A 15,078-nucleotide genomic window follows, 5' to 3' on the forward strand; every position below is an offset into this window, starting at 1 on the left:
TAAAATTGCTTACCCGCAGCCCGTTTGGGCGCCTGCTGTTTCCTCCGTGGCATTTTGTTTTTGGGGGGGGGGGGGAGTCGCAGTTCACAACTGTGCCCAGGTGAAATCTGAATGCGGTCTACGATAGTCCATGCATAGAGAGAGACGGAGACAGAGAGAGAGACAGAGAGAGAGAGAGAGAGAGAGAGAGAGAGAGAGAGAGAGAGAGTGCGATTCTTTATTTTGGCTCTCGGAGTAGTGCAGTCTCTCTTACTATGAAGAAAAAAAAAATCCAGTTCGGAATGGTTTTCAGAGGGGGGAAACAGATGTTTAATCGGGCTTGCTCTTTCACCTTCTTCTTCTTCTTCTTTTTCTTCTTCCTCCTCCTACGGGGGGCGACTCGTCTCCTTTCACCATCCGGTTTTGTCCATCAGTGCCACATACTGTATGTTGATCGACGTGTGTCAGTCAGTCAGTCAGTCAGTCAGTCAGTTGGTCGGTCGGTCGGTCCCCGCAGGCGGTTATTCGGCGGATAATACGTGGAGGGAACGCGCGTAGAAAAGCCTCCGGTAAAGGTAAAGGTAATGGTACGGTAGAGGAGATTAGGCACGGTGCGGGGCGAGCGGAGAGGGAGAGGGAGAGGCGATGCCAGCAGACATCGATCCAGAGAACAAACTGAACATTAAAAACTCCTCCCTCCTCGCCTGGACTCGATGATGGCAGCGAGACATTTGTTACACTAGATAACCAGGAGTTTATTAAAGGAACAGAGGCCAGGGAGAGAGAGAGAGAGAGAGAGAGAGAGAGAGAGAGAGAGAGAGAGATTAGGAAAAAGAGGCAGGCACGAGCCCAGGCTGCGTGCTGCTTTCTAGCACTCTTGCTGTGCCTTTTTCATGCAGCCTTGTATTGTGTTTTTTTTTTTAAAAGAGCCTTTGCTTTCGCTATATGCTCGCTGAATGAAATCCATAAAGTTTGGAAGATTCCCAGCACTACGACGCGCTGCAGTCACGAACAGCTGCTTTGCTACAACAATTATTGCCAGGAGAAACCTGCCGATTATCAACATTTAGCTTGTTTTTTTTTTTTTTTTTTTTTTAAAAGAAAACGGATTACACGCTCGATCTGCTGTCGACCCGTTCCCGGAGTATATGTCACCATATTGCAACATACACAGGCTACACAAAAGCGACTTGGGAGTTCGGATTCAAAAACGTTGTGTTTGATGAAGTTACTTTTACAAAACGCACATTTTGTCACGTCACTTTAAAAAAGAAAAACAACTGAACGGAAACGTAATTTCGGCCGAAATCCGATTACATTTGTCCAACTTTTCAATGTTTTTATTTTTTTTTTAATTCAAAATAAAGGCTCGTTCGCTGCAATTTCAAACAGTGAGATTTGGATGCATTCTTATAACACAAGCAATTAGGTCACCTGGCATTTCGGGATATGCTATAATAGCCTACATAAACTTATGTTTATCATATCATCACATTCGGTTTCCCTTCCATGGATCTCCGATCTGATTACTGGATAAAAGGCACATCGGTCCTAAACTCAAAGCATGTTTAATTTAATCTGGGGCTGAGACTATAATGTTTACTTTCATTATCGATTCATTCAGTCTATAAAAGAGTTAACAATGCCCATCCCTTTTTTTTCTAAAGCCTAGCATGACGTCATCATATTGCTTATGTTCCCTGACCAACACTCCAAAAACCTAAAAAAAAATTCACTTTTCTATTAAACCAAATACGCTGAAAATGACGCTGAAACTGGGGGGATATTTGGTTGTTTATGCTAAAAAAAAAAAAAAAGAAGGGAAGAAGAAATCACAATGAATGGATTCTCTAAACCGATTAATCGACTAATCATTTCAGCTCTAAATTGATCTTATTCTCTAAAAGTAACGTAGCAAAGAGTATTTGACTTGTGTACTAGCAGGTACTGAGGTCCAGCGGTAAAGGTACCGTTATGAGTACAGAATGTAATGGTGGAATGTTAACTAAGTACATTTACTCAAGTTCTGTACTTAAGTATACATTTGAGGTACTTTTCCTGTCACGCCACTTTCAGTTTCAGTTTATCTGATTTTGAACATTAACAAATAAAATAAAAATAATTAAAGGTTAATAAGAACATGTATATTTCAGCACAATCTTCCAAAAATAATTGTAATAAATGATTCAAATAAGAATTCCCATGTTCAAAAAGGAGTAGGAAGAAGTTCGTACATACAAAACAATTCTACTTCTACTCCGCTACATTTCAGAGAGAAATATTGTACATTTCACTCCGCTACATTCATCTTTTACAGCTTTAGTTACTTTACACATAAAACACATGTAGTTTATAAAATCTGATGTTTTATTATAAAGTAAACTAGCCAACAATATAAGGGCCTACAAGTCCAGCTGAAATGATCAGACCATTAAACACACAGCTGTTAGGATCCTTTCCACTTTCTAAAATGGGAGGATCTTTCTGCATTGTGCACTTTTACTTTGAATACTTTAAGTACATTTTCCTGATGATACTGACATACTTTTACTTGAGGAACATTTTCAATGCAGGACTTTTATTAGTGTGGTATTGGTACTTTTCCTTAAAGGATCTGAATTCTTCTTCCACCACTGACAGAAACCACACACGTGACACATAGTTAGAGCTGGAATCATTGGAGTAAAATGTTCTATAAGGCTGACATTTTAATAACTTTTTGCTTTTGATCCAAAATCTATTTTTCACACTTCTGGATTTTTACTTTTAATTTACTATACCCAATATGCATCCCACTCCATGTGTACTTGTCTTGATATTATGTCTTATTTGTATATTTGTATTTTTGTATATTATGTTTATATGTGCCTATATGTAAATTGTTGTCTCTATTGTACAGTATGTGTCTATATTACGATTTGTCTACTGAATGTTTACTACTATGTGTCTATTTGTTGAATGTATAGAGTTAACACCTACCAAAGTCAAATTACTTGTGTATGTTAAGTATACTTGGCCAATAAATCTGATTCTGATTAATATGAATATTATTTTTTTTAAATGCTCAGTATTTCTATGCCACACCCTTTACACCAAACTGTGCAAGCACAACACTGAAGCCTCTCTTTGCCTTCAGAAGCTACTCATGACCTAATCAAATATGAAGTGGAGGTGATGGATGACTTCATTTCAGAGAGACAACACCCCTTAGAGATCCAGGCTCGCCCCGCATTACAAATGGCTTCCTGATAATATTCCATCACCCTATTTTGTGTCTGTCACTCATTTTTTTTTTTTTTTTTTTTTGTGCCAATGATACCAGAGACCTCCCGTGAACTCCACCTGAACCGGTGCGATCAATCATGGCTCGGATCAAGCTTGAGCCATACCTGTGTGACAGCTCCTAAAACACCCCGTGTGCATACACAGCGTGTGCGTTCACCATAGGAGTACATTTTTTTTTGGGGGGGGGATGCAAGGGATACCAACATTTAGAAGAGGAAGATTTGTCCCACCCAAAAAAACATGCATCCATCCATCTTACCTGTACTGTCCTGGACACATTCAAAACACTAATCAAACCACACCTCTTCAGCTTAGCTTTCCACATACAATAGTCTTACACTCGTCACCTGATAGCTACCGGTTTTATTGTTTTTAATTGCTTTTAATATGCTTGTTTTATGTCTTGGTTTTATTGCATATTTGTTTTTTTATGTGCTACATGTGTTGGTTTTACTGTAAAGTGTCTTTGAGTACCATGTGAAGCGCTGTATAAATAAAGTGCATTATTATTATTATTATTATTAAATACGTTTTCCAGACGATTTCAGACACCCCTATAGTGGACTGTACCATCTCAACCTTGCAAAGCACGTTCTTGTTGCAGTGGCTCAGTCCCTCCGTCTATTTTCTTTCTCGCTTTATCCGTGAAATGACGCTGCCTTCGAGTGCGGTCGGGAATGTCAAGAACTGTAAACGATCTGACGGAAAACAATAATCGGGTCTACTTGTGCTGCACAAATTGTAGCATTAAAAAAAAAAAACCAGGTGTTTGATGCTTTAAATTTTAAGGAGATGACCCAAAGAACCACCCCCACCTCTATGTTCAAACAAAACCTACGCCCTTGGCTCCCGTCCCACCACCACCACCACCACCAGCTTATCTCTCCAGGAAACGCCTCGCCTCGCTCCGCTGCCGCTCGCTGGATCCTTACATCATCTGCTTCTCCGCGCCGACTGGCCCACGCCCAGTGCTGGAATCTAACCAAGTACATCTGTGCAGACAGCTACACTATCTGTCCAATCTTTCTGTTGGGCAACTAAAAACATCTGTTGAACGTACAACAAGTTCCACCAAAACAAGTTCCTTCCCGAACCACGGACGCCGTGTGCAACCAGTAACTCAAACACAGCGTTTCCTGATTCGACTGCTCATGACTGTTTTCTAAGATGGCGCCCGCATGTAAACACGAACGCTACTGTCTTTATAATCCATCTTTTTAATAAACTGTCTGTACACTTACAAAGTTCTCAATGCTTCGGTTTGCACGTAGGGACCCTCATTAAGCTACCGTTGGTGTGTGGTGCTATTTTGACCCTTGTTAGTGGTATAGAAATAGTGATTTACCAAGTGCCCCGAAAGCTAGCGTTAGCAGCTAATCACCAGTTTGCGGTAGCTTGTTTCAAGCCAGAGACACGTTCGACTCGGTACACATGTTATTAACCCCTAGGTTCCTTTTGCGCCGGAATTGTCCTTTAAGTAGCTTTTCCTGATGACACTGACATTTTACTTAAAGTGCTCATATTATGCTTTTTGCCTTTTCCTTTATTGTGTCATATATCTTTTTTTGTGCACGTTATAGGTTTACAAAGTGAAAAAGCCCAAAGTCCACCCCAAAGGGACTTACCATCTTCCTGACTGTTCCCAAACTGCTCCAAACAGCTCTATTGTAGTCCAGCCTTTACTTCCGTGACGAACGCGTGTCACTTTGTAACACACGTTATAATGCTCGCCTAGCTGCTAGCGTGACACGCCCTCATACTCTGCTTCTGACTGGCTAGTAGTCCTTACCTAGCTACTGCGCATGTGCGACTCCCAACAAAGATGGAACAGATGTGAAATGTCTCACTCTGTAGCTTAAACAGAGAGCTCAACACACAGGATGAAAAGAGGAGCTGCAGCAATGTGCAGTACAACAAAAATATGGTGTTTTATGAAAATGAAACCATGTCAACCTATTCAGGTACAACCTCTAAATACAATTATGAACCTGAAACTGAGCATAATATGAGCTACTTTAAGTAACATTTTCGATGTAGAACTACTTTACTTTCACAGTGTGGTATTAGTACTTTTACTTAAGGATCTGGATACTTCTTCCACCACTGCCCACGCCGTTGTTCACCAAACTGCATCGGTAAAACTTTCTGCTCGGCGCTTGCGTTTCAAACTTTTGACTTACCAAAGGCGCGTCAGAGTCAGTGGCGGAGCCACGTGCAGATGGTGGAATTTGTCATCCCTTACGTCTTGATGAGCTTTTCCTCCCTCACATGGGTGCAGCTCTCGTACCTGACTGCTTGAGGATTTTCCGGGATTCAACTTCAACAGATTTCACTTAAGTGTGATCCTCCACTGTAACAAAATGTGACAAACATATGTCTTGTTAGTGTTATTTTTTATTTTTTTTTAAAGAGCTACCTGTGGCCCTCTTTGCAGCGAAGAAGAAAATATGCAGCTCACATGCTGAGAAAGTAGACAGAAACTTAATGTCTGTGAACTTTGACCCTGTGTTTGATGACAAGCGTGGGACTGAAATCATATATTTGATTGATTTTTCATTGTTGTTGTTTGCCAAAACCTGAAATCAGAGAAGAAATGATTTAATCTCAGATCTCATCAAGATTTGGAACCACTTCCCCGACGAATAACAGGAAGCAGAGTTTGTACATTCTTTGAATGTTTGCTTGAGCTTTTACACCCGCTTACGCTCGATTTGCAGGAAGCTCTGAAATAGAATATGTGGCCCGCATTCTTTGGAAGTCATCCTTGGCACTTCTGGAGCGTCAACAAAAATCAGCCTTTAATTTATTGTCAACAAAGCAGCTTCAGAAAGTGTCTTTTAACAGCAGCCAGAGTTCTGACCTCTCATCATTTTAGCTTTTGAGAGAGTTCGATTTATCTTCACAGTCAGTTCTGGACCGTTCAGACTCAGGCTAACCTTGTCTCACATACCGCCGGTGTAGTAGCCTGGGATATAAAAGTACAAGACAGACAAAACACACAGGAGGACAATGTACACAATATGTGAGTCATGGCTGCTGACAATAAACCTACAGACTCAATCACATTGAAAGTGATTTATTGTATTTTTGTCTTGTAAGTTCAAGTGATATGTCAAAGGCTTACTTATATCACTCGAAAACACTATCAGTTAGGGCCGGGACCTTTGTCGCGATTCGGTTCTTCCATGATACATGAGTGCCGATTTGATTTGCGTTTTTTTAAATTGATTGCGATTCTAGAAGTATTGCGATTCGATAGTTTTGAGTATTGCGATTTTCCGTTTCCTTCTTTAACAAAAACAAAAGTCGAATAATCCACTTCTAGAGACAATATATCACGAGATATTTACAAAAACTGATTGGTTTCTAAGAAGAATGCACATCACACGTCAGTCCGACATTTATCACATTTGTAAAGAAGAACATAACATGGATTTTCTGCATTTTCTACATTCGCTCTGTTTTGCTGTCAGTAAAAAAACTGGTGAATCATTGGTTACATTTTTTTAAATAAAAAACTGATTTTAAGGAAAGCAACTTATTCTAGATCCCCCACCCCCCACCCCTAATATCAGTATGAACAGCATTTAAAAGCCAGCATCACCGCTTATTTACAGTATTCATTCAGCAACTAGTAAAGGTCCCATTTACATATGGCACCTTCTGTTGATGCTAATTGGGAATATTTCTGAAATCTCATATTGACCGACTGATCTCCTGGTACTGTACGTCTGAGCCAAGAAATGTCAGTTTGACAGTTTACCGCGAGATCAGACCGCACACATTACAGTGAGTGATTGTATTTTGTCCCGTGTCCAAAAACCGGTTTCTGAATTCTTAAAGAAATGAAGACTCTCCACTCAAACTGTCCAGCAATACAAAACACATCGTTCTATTTTCAAAAATGCTTATTTTTCTTTTTTCCTACAATATAATGAAGCTATAACCTTAAAGTTGCTAACATCAATAGTTTTATATTTGCATTTATCAAATGACCATGTAATAACATGAGTTGCACATAAAGACAAACCCACAGAGAATTATCACCCAACTGTGGGGAAGTGAACGCACCATTGACCAACAAAAACCTGGTCTAAAGTCAATAACGCAGCATTTCATTGTTATTTTAACAGCGCATTAGTGAAATGCGCCTAGGCTTGTGCACAGCATGTGTGCACTCTGCTTGTTACACACACACACACACACACGGATGTGCAGCAGCACACAAACATGCAGAAGATTACAAATAAAAATATTACGGTGCAAATGCGGCATCATAATATGTCACATAAATGCGCCAAGGTCCAAACGCGCCTTGCTTTTAAAGGGAATGGGAGACAACACTGATTGGTTTATTGCACGTTACGCCCAAAACACACCTATGAATTAATAAAGACACTAAGTACAACCCTTTTGAACCATGCGCATGGCGCACGGACCCTTTTTTCTGCCGTCAAACTAGCAAAAGTGGATTTGGACACGCCCTAAACGCACCTGCTCCAGGCGCTTCACGCCGTGCGCTTAGATCTTTAAAATTGGGCCCAATGTCTGTGTTTTGCGGACAAAATGTAATGTGTCATAATTATTCTAAATGGGGACCTTAAGACTTATAATCTTTAATTTCATTAAGTCAATTCTAGTATAACATCTATTCAAGTATTTTAATTTATTTAGACTTATTTTTCATTTAAATACAGTAGTTTTAAGTTAAGGAACGCTACCCCGGACAGTCACGCCAGTGGACAAATGTCATATTTAAAACTAAATATTTACATATTTGAATTATAATGCTCATTAATTACAGATGTATTAGTTCTGGAAGATTAAACTGTATATAAAAACTGATATTTTAATGAAATATTATACATTTTTATTTATGTTTGTCACCATGAACACAAAAATGGATCGTCACGTCAACCACCCACATACAGATATGCATATACATACGTAGAGCTGGGCAACATATCGATATTATATCGATATCGTGATAGGAGACTAGATATCGTCTTAGATTTTGGATATTGTGATACAACATAATTGTAGTCTTTTCCAGGTTTTAAAGGCTGCGTTACAGTAAAGTGATGTCATTTTCTGAACTCACCTGACTGTTGTAACTGTTGTAATATTTGCCTTTACCCATTTAGTCGTTATATCTACATTACTGATGATTATTTATCACAAATCTCATTGTGTAAATATTTTGTGAAAGCACCAATAGTCAACACTACAATATCGTTGCGGTATCGATATCGAGGTATTTGGTCAAAAATATCGTGATATTTGATTTTCTACATATCACCCAGCCCTATACATACGTTTAAAGATATACATATAAAATAATGGCCCCCCAATACAAAACATAAACTTGGATTCTTCAGACAGTACAATGAGAAGGCCAATACTGCAATTAAGCTTATAAAGTTTGATTTCCTTGTTCCCCATCTCTGACATGTTGTGTCTGTCTTCTCCCTCTCTTTCACATTTCAAAAGTATCTAATTGGTTGGATCTGAGCCCACACACAGTTTGAGTATTTAATTAAAATATTGTTCTGACAATCCAAGTAAAATTCATTATGGACTTGTGGATTGGTAAACATTAACTCTCAAACAAGATTGATGGGCACTTTTTTTCAGAACTGGTCTGAACTGTAGTTCTGGAAACAAGGTCCAAATGATTACTCTACGTATAGCTTTGCCACATTATCCGGGGTGGAAAATGGTAAATCTTTCAAATGCATTTTAAATGTTTCTGACAAGGCAATAGACTCCGGCAAACATCTGAAAAACAGTGACGTGCAGGAGCAGAGCGAGTTCAAACTGAGCGCAAACAAGCACAGCCTCGCAGACCTCACAGACCTGCTCACATTAGGTGATTTACTCGCTCTCTGGGAATCTACAACATTAAAAAACACACAGACGCTTTTTGATCCACACTGGTCAATTATTCATCTGTGAGTGAAATCTGGACCCAACCTGAGACTGTTTCCAATATCGTAAACACTGGCCACATTCATATAATATCTAGTTGCAGTCTTTCGACAATAGGGAGTCCAATTATAATGCTCGTGATAAAAGGAGGACGGTCTAGGAAATCCAAACCTGTCTTTAATCCAAAGATGAAATTTCTTGTACAACGGAGAGCCCTGTGATTAAAGTCTGGCTTCATAATTTTCAAAGCGGAACAACGGCATGTACGCATACGGTCAAAAGAAGCTGCTTGATTTGAAGATGTAATTCATGTTAACGCTTGTGAAACTCAGCAAAGCTAAAAAAAAACTAAAACAAAGAGCTATTACTCATTCAGAGGGTGTCGAAAAAAAGAAGACAAAGAGACTTTTCCTGTTGCGTTGATTGACAAGAGGTTAAAAATAAAATGTTACCAAAGCAGGACTATATTGCAGCTATATTTTTCAAGGATGGGGAATAACAATAATGTAATCACATGAAACAAGGATGGCAGTGTGATCATATAAAACGCACGTAAACATCGTTTAACGCATCTGGCAATGATGCCTCGGCCGTGGCGTTTAATTGACAGCATTAAGATGCTTCCAGAAACAGACTAAATTGGGTTAAATATACGCTTTAAGAGAAATGTTTGCCATGTAACATCTCATTCAACAACACAAAGAAAGAAAGGAGAAAAAAAGGGGGGGGGTTGTACACACAAGAGCACGTGGTCCTATCCTGTGTACGAAGAACACAGTTTAGTTAAAAGTAGGTGAGCTCGAACAAAGTGATGTGAGTGGTGGTGGTGCTGTTGTTATTGAAAGCAGTTTAAAGGAGCTTTGTGGGACTCAGTGAGTTTGTCCTCAGGGCTGAATGTAACAGATGACAGAGATCATTGGAGCTTTTTTTTTTTCCACATCAGTCAGAACTCACTTTTTTTTTCTTGTTTTACAATTTTATAGTGTACTATTAGAGACATACACACACCATATTTTGTGATATTGTTGCCTTGTAATGCTGGTGGTTGACACGTAGGTGCTTGTCATTCTCTCCCGTGACAGGTTTTAATACCTCACGTTGCCATCATCATGACGACTACTTCTGATTTGCGTCGCAAAATGTACACAACTGGGAAATACAGGCTATAGTCGGTGTGTAAAATATGTGTAATGGCAGCATGTGCATGGAATGTGTTAGTCTGGATCAACGGGAAGTACATTGCCAGGGTAATTGCCTCATGGCTATCGCCAGACCACGCTCAATCTTTTAAAGGTTTGAACATTAGTCTGGGGGAGTCCGCTCTGGATTTTCTACCGCGCAAGAGGCGGGATCAACGGGCGTAGTTCAAATGACTCTGTACGCCACTGGATAGTCCTTCAACCAATCAGACCGCGTACTCGCGACCAACGGTGACACGGCCGCAACAACAGGGTTTGAGCTGAGCTCCATTCTTTTGGCCACCGGCGGGGCTAGCTAGTACATCAGGCTTTTACCAAAGCCGGTCGGTCGTAACGCAAACACATCCTTCTTTTGTAGGAATTGTTCCAGGGGCAAGTTTCTGTTCCGTTTTCAGAGTGAAATCTTTTAAAACGGCGGCGGCGGCATCAACGGGTTGCTGCGATTCGGTGGCCGCCACGTTGAATGTAAACTAAAAAAGCTGCTTGCCGTCGCTTCCCTATGGTCATCGTGTTAAACCTAATAGTTAATAGCGCGCCAGGTGGATAAGCCAGTTTGTGATTGGTCCCCGCAGATTTGTAACGGAAGTGAATAGAAAAAAAAACGTACAGGTTTCCAGCCTGAGCTGCAGATTGGGCTGGGTTTACTATGTCTATGACATCCGGATGTCCGTCACCTTCCGCTCGCTGTGTGATGCCGTTCTCAAACTCTGTTCCCTTCGGGAAACAACAACAAACTTCGAGCTAGCAAGCTACACGCTGAAAATGGTGAGTTTTGAAGAAAATTTGGATCGTGCAACAAGGCAGGCCTGCTTGGTTCTTTCCAAGCGAGGAGGAATGATTGTAAAGATTTACAAAGAATGTGTTTAGGGCATTGCCTCTCTAACCGGGATGTTTTGGGACCGACTGGCGGGATTGCTGTGGACGAAGTACACTCAACAATACAGTGTAAGAACAAATGAGGTTTAACCATGTCTCAAGCTAATTTAAATAGCTCACGTTACTGTATTGTGTGAACAGTTAACTTCATTTTATATGGTATGTGGCGTTTTCTTTCGCGGGGTGCAAATGTTCCACCAAAAAACAAGTTCCTTACCAAGACTATTTTACTGAGCCACCGTTGCTGCGTCCGGAGCTTAGCGCCGCCCAGGACCACTGTGATTGGTTTATAGAAATGCAAACAACCAAGAGCGTTTCTTTCCCCTCCTATCCCAGAATGTACGTGCGGTGTAGCCAGACCCTACTCCGCAGCGCTGTAGAGATAAGAGCTGGCAATGCGAGACTATGGAAAATGTAGCTCTGTATTTATATAATTTTGCTGTTACTGATGGCTTGATATTGGAACCACCTTTTATTTCCCCTTTTAGTATGGCCATTAGACTTTTCTTTCCAATAATTACAATGTAATTATCTGCTGTGCTTTTATGTTCTGTGGCCAAATTCAAATGGTGCATTTTCATAATATTCCTTCTTGTCGGTCAAAAGTCATAAATTGTAATTATATTTCGAAAAAGTAGAAAAAAAAACATTTAAATAGTGTCTGTTTGGCTCGCCAAAGCCTTTTGGGGGGGTTCCTGAACATCACCTCCAGTGGTGGGGTTAAAGTTGATGTATTATCTCAGGTATAAGGACACAATGACCCAGATGTAACCGCTAACGCCTTTCTGCTGGAGCTGTCAGTCACTCCACACAGTAAGTACTGTATATATGGGGCATGAAGGGAGGAGCCTATTGTTTTTAACCCCCGTAACACCCATGCAAACAATCGTTCTAACATTGCTGCTTGACCTATTTCCTCTCATGTACTATATCGTTAAAGCAGCCTCGTGAAATGGTTTAATTATTCATGCTCGATTTCAAAATGAAGAGCTTTGAGAACATGGCTCCACAGGAGGATTGACACACGCAACGGTGCCCTTACAAGCACACACACTGAGGCCCACTGGGGCCCGGCTTAGTCCAAAAAAATAAAATAAATAAACACACGCACACACACACGCCGTTGACTGACTACATCCACTGTGCTGTGCACAAAGCATTAAAGCAAGAGTGAAGATAAATGCCCTGTCAGCGCCTTTAATGATTTATTTCAAACATTTCACTCAATCCAATAAGGTTACAATCTATGGCAGGTAATTGTTTATACACAAATAGATGGCATTTTGTTTGTTTTATTGAGCATTGAGCAGAGTGAACACACTAACCCCCAGAAATGGATGCACTGTCAGAAATATCAATTTGCCGTTCCAGACTACATTCTGCACTTGGATTCTCATCCCAGCGCCGTCTTCAGCATTTTGACTGTTTGGCATTAGACTAAACACGGCCTCTGAAGTTGCATTCAATCGGCGAGGCCTTTCCGTCCATATGGACGAGCGTGCACGTGGTCGTCCGATCCCCCCCCCCCCGCACACTATTTTTTTTTTTCGTGCGTGCGTGCGTGTGTGTGCCGCGGTTAAGTAAGGCATCAGAGCAGCCTGTCACTTGTCCCTTGGTATTGCTTTAGTCTGCGTCGACAGTGTGTCCACCCTGGGTTTGTCAGTGTCTATTCAGACCTGACCTGTCTTGTTCAGCGCGTTGGCAGAGGATGCTGATGGACATTTCCAGTTCTCCTTCTTGGTGTCCATCACCCGGCGCGGGATGCATCCCTGACGCATCTTAGTTTGAGCTCCTGAAATTTGTTGACAGTTGCAGAGGGTGGTCTGCAGTTCTGTCACCCTCAATTACGGGAGATGGGATCTGATTCTGACTTGAGGGATGTAGGTTGCCTGCTGTGCATAAATGCTCAATTGTGGTTCGATCGATAGCTCGCTAATAGGTTTTGAAAATTGAAAACAATGCAAACAGAAAAGATGCGTAAACCCTGCTGAGGGAGTTTTCTTTTTTTTTTTTTTTTTTGAAATACAAACCCAAAAGGGCTAAGTGAAGGTGGGGTAAAGTGACACCCCTTATTTATTTATTTCCAGTCCTGGTGGATTAGATCCATTCATCCTCGTTCATGTTTGTTGCTTTTGCTGCCAGTCAATCCCGCGTTTGTTCTGTTAATTTCCTGCAAGTCGCTGATGAAAAAGAAAGGAGTATTTAATTAGCACTTTTTTTTTATAGGACCAGGAACGGAGCTCGAGTCGGTTTCCTAATGGAGACGGAGGCAATCAGATAGCCGACGTTGCCACCCATGCTCTCTTTTACTCTTCTTGAAGAGGGCAACTTCAGCTTTTAATAAACATGTAATAAGAAGGAAAACAGCTGGTAGCTGCATCACAGATGGTGCCGTTCCTGGCATCTCCAAGGAAGGGACCACACATACAGATGGCTCATTATTCCAGCATTTGGTTATGCATATTGCACAAAATTTTATTCCAATGCTTAACAACCAGCATAAGCAATACAGGTGTTACTATTTTTTCCACGAGGCTCTCTCTCTCTCTCTCTCTCTCTCTCTCTCTCTCTCTCTGTGTGCAGTCGGGATCTCGTTTCGGTCACATCTTTTGGAAGCGGATCAGTCGCGCAAGCCTCAGAATCTGCTTGTCCTCCTTAAATCAATATTTCAGCGCTGTGGCTGTTTTTTTGGGGAGTGCCACGTTCATCTACACCAAGGTGCGATTCGTGGCTAAGCAGCTGTCAGTCTTGCCCTGACTGCAGCTCTGTTTTCTTTTTGGAACGTGCGCCTTTGTGTCGTTAGGGTAACGGCCCGCAAATATCTCAGCGGGTCGTCGATTGAGACGGAGGGAGAGAAATCGATCTCCAAGCGAAACGAGTCAGCACAGCCAGCCGGCGAATGAGCGAGGCCGAAACACATCAGCACGCAACCTTGACCTCCTCCCGAATCCCTCTTTCATCTCCACCTACAACCTCCTACTGTAGCCTGCCTGTCTGCGGATTTCTAAACTTGACTGTCCTCTGTGTATTATTCATAGGCCTACTCGTTCAAATAGAAAATGTCACTGGTAAAAAAAACAAAAACAAAAAAATCAAGGCAAAGGATTGGGTCCCGTGAGAGAAATATGTTCGTCTTCGGGTCTTTTTTTAGGGTCGACTGTTTTAAATTACAGATGCTCTCTAATTGGCTACGGTCAAATAAAGCCCGCCTAATGAGGCATTGCATTCATTTCACTTCTTTCCTTTCAAGTCGCTTCCCTTTGTATCTCAGAGCAAGGAGCCGGCTCTCGCGCTGACTGCCGTTCCAGGCGGGTTATTCTTAGTCAAACAGACTATTAACGCCTCAAATGAACATGTAAATATATAGCTTTTTGCTTCAGCGACGGCATAGTCGGGGAACTGTGGTATACTCATTAGCTGTATAAACCAGTGGCCATAATAAAACCCTGAACTTTTAACTGGCGTCCTACCTTTCCGCGGTATTTTTGACGACCACTAGCAGAAAAAGCCCGCGTATCTCACTCACTGCATCGCCATTATATGATTAACTTAGCGCCGACTTCTCCTTTAATGCGATGACGAGGTGTGCTAATCGCAAGTGAGAGCGAGACAGAGACACTTTTATCCGTCCGCCTGCCTGTGTGTGTGTGTGTGTGTGTCTCGAAACATCCGAGGGATTTTCTTTCAGACCTCCTCACACTTGACACTCCATGTATGCCGGAGCTGTCCTGTCCAATTTATAGCAGGAGTCAATGTGACCTTTATCCCGGCAATGACTATAATGTACTTTAGCACATGTCATTCTCAGGTC

General features: G+C 41.3%; 1 protein-coding gene across 3 annotated transcripts in view; it reads right to left on the minus strand.

Annotated features, from left to right (window-relative positions):
* Positions 1 to 15,078, minus strand: part of tshz2 (teashirt zinc finger homeobox 2) — a 129,479-nt gene that overhangs the window by 43,908 nt on the left and 70,493 nt on the right. For 2 of the 3 annotated variants that reach the window (XR_003692993.1, XR_003692992.1), the window contains one exon: positions 5,445 to 5,614. Coding sequence is in view for 1 of the 3 variants with exons in the window: in XM_028583155.1 (XP_028438956.1) it covers positions 14 to 53 (40 nt within the window). In the remaining 2 variants the exon portion in view is untranslated. Of the gene's footprint in view, positions 1 to 13; positions 1,024 to 5,444; positions 5,615 to 15,078 lie in introns of those variants that run through there. The other variant, XM_028583155.1, reaches the window with a different exon arrangement.

Source organism: Perca flavescens, chromosome 7 (genome assembly GCF_004354835.1).
Source record: "Perca flavescens isolate YP-PL-M2 chromosome 7, PFLA_1.0, whole genome shotgun sequence".
In the NCBI taxonomy this organism is placed as follows: domain Eukaryota; kingdom Metazoa; phylum Chordata; class Actinopteri; order Perciformes; family Percidae; genus Perca; species Perca flavescens.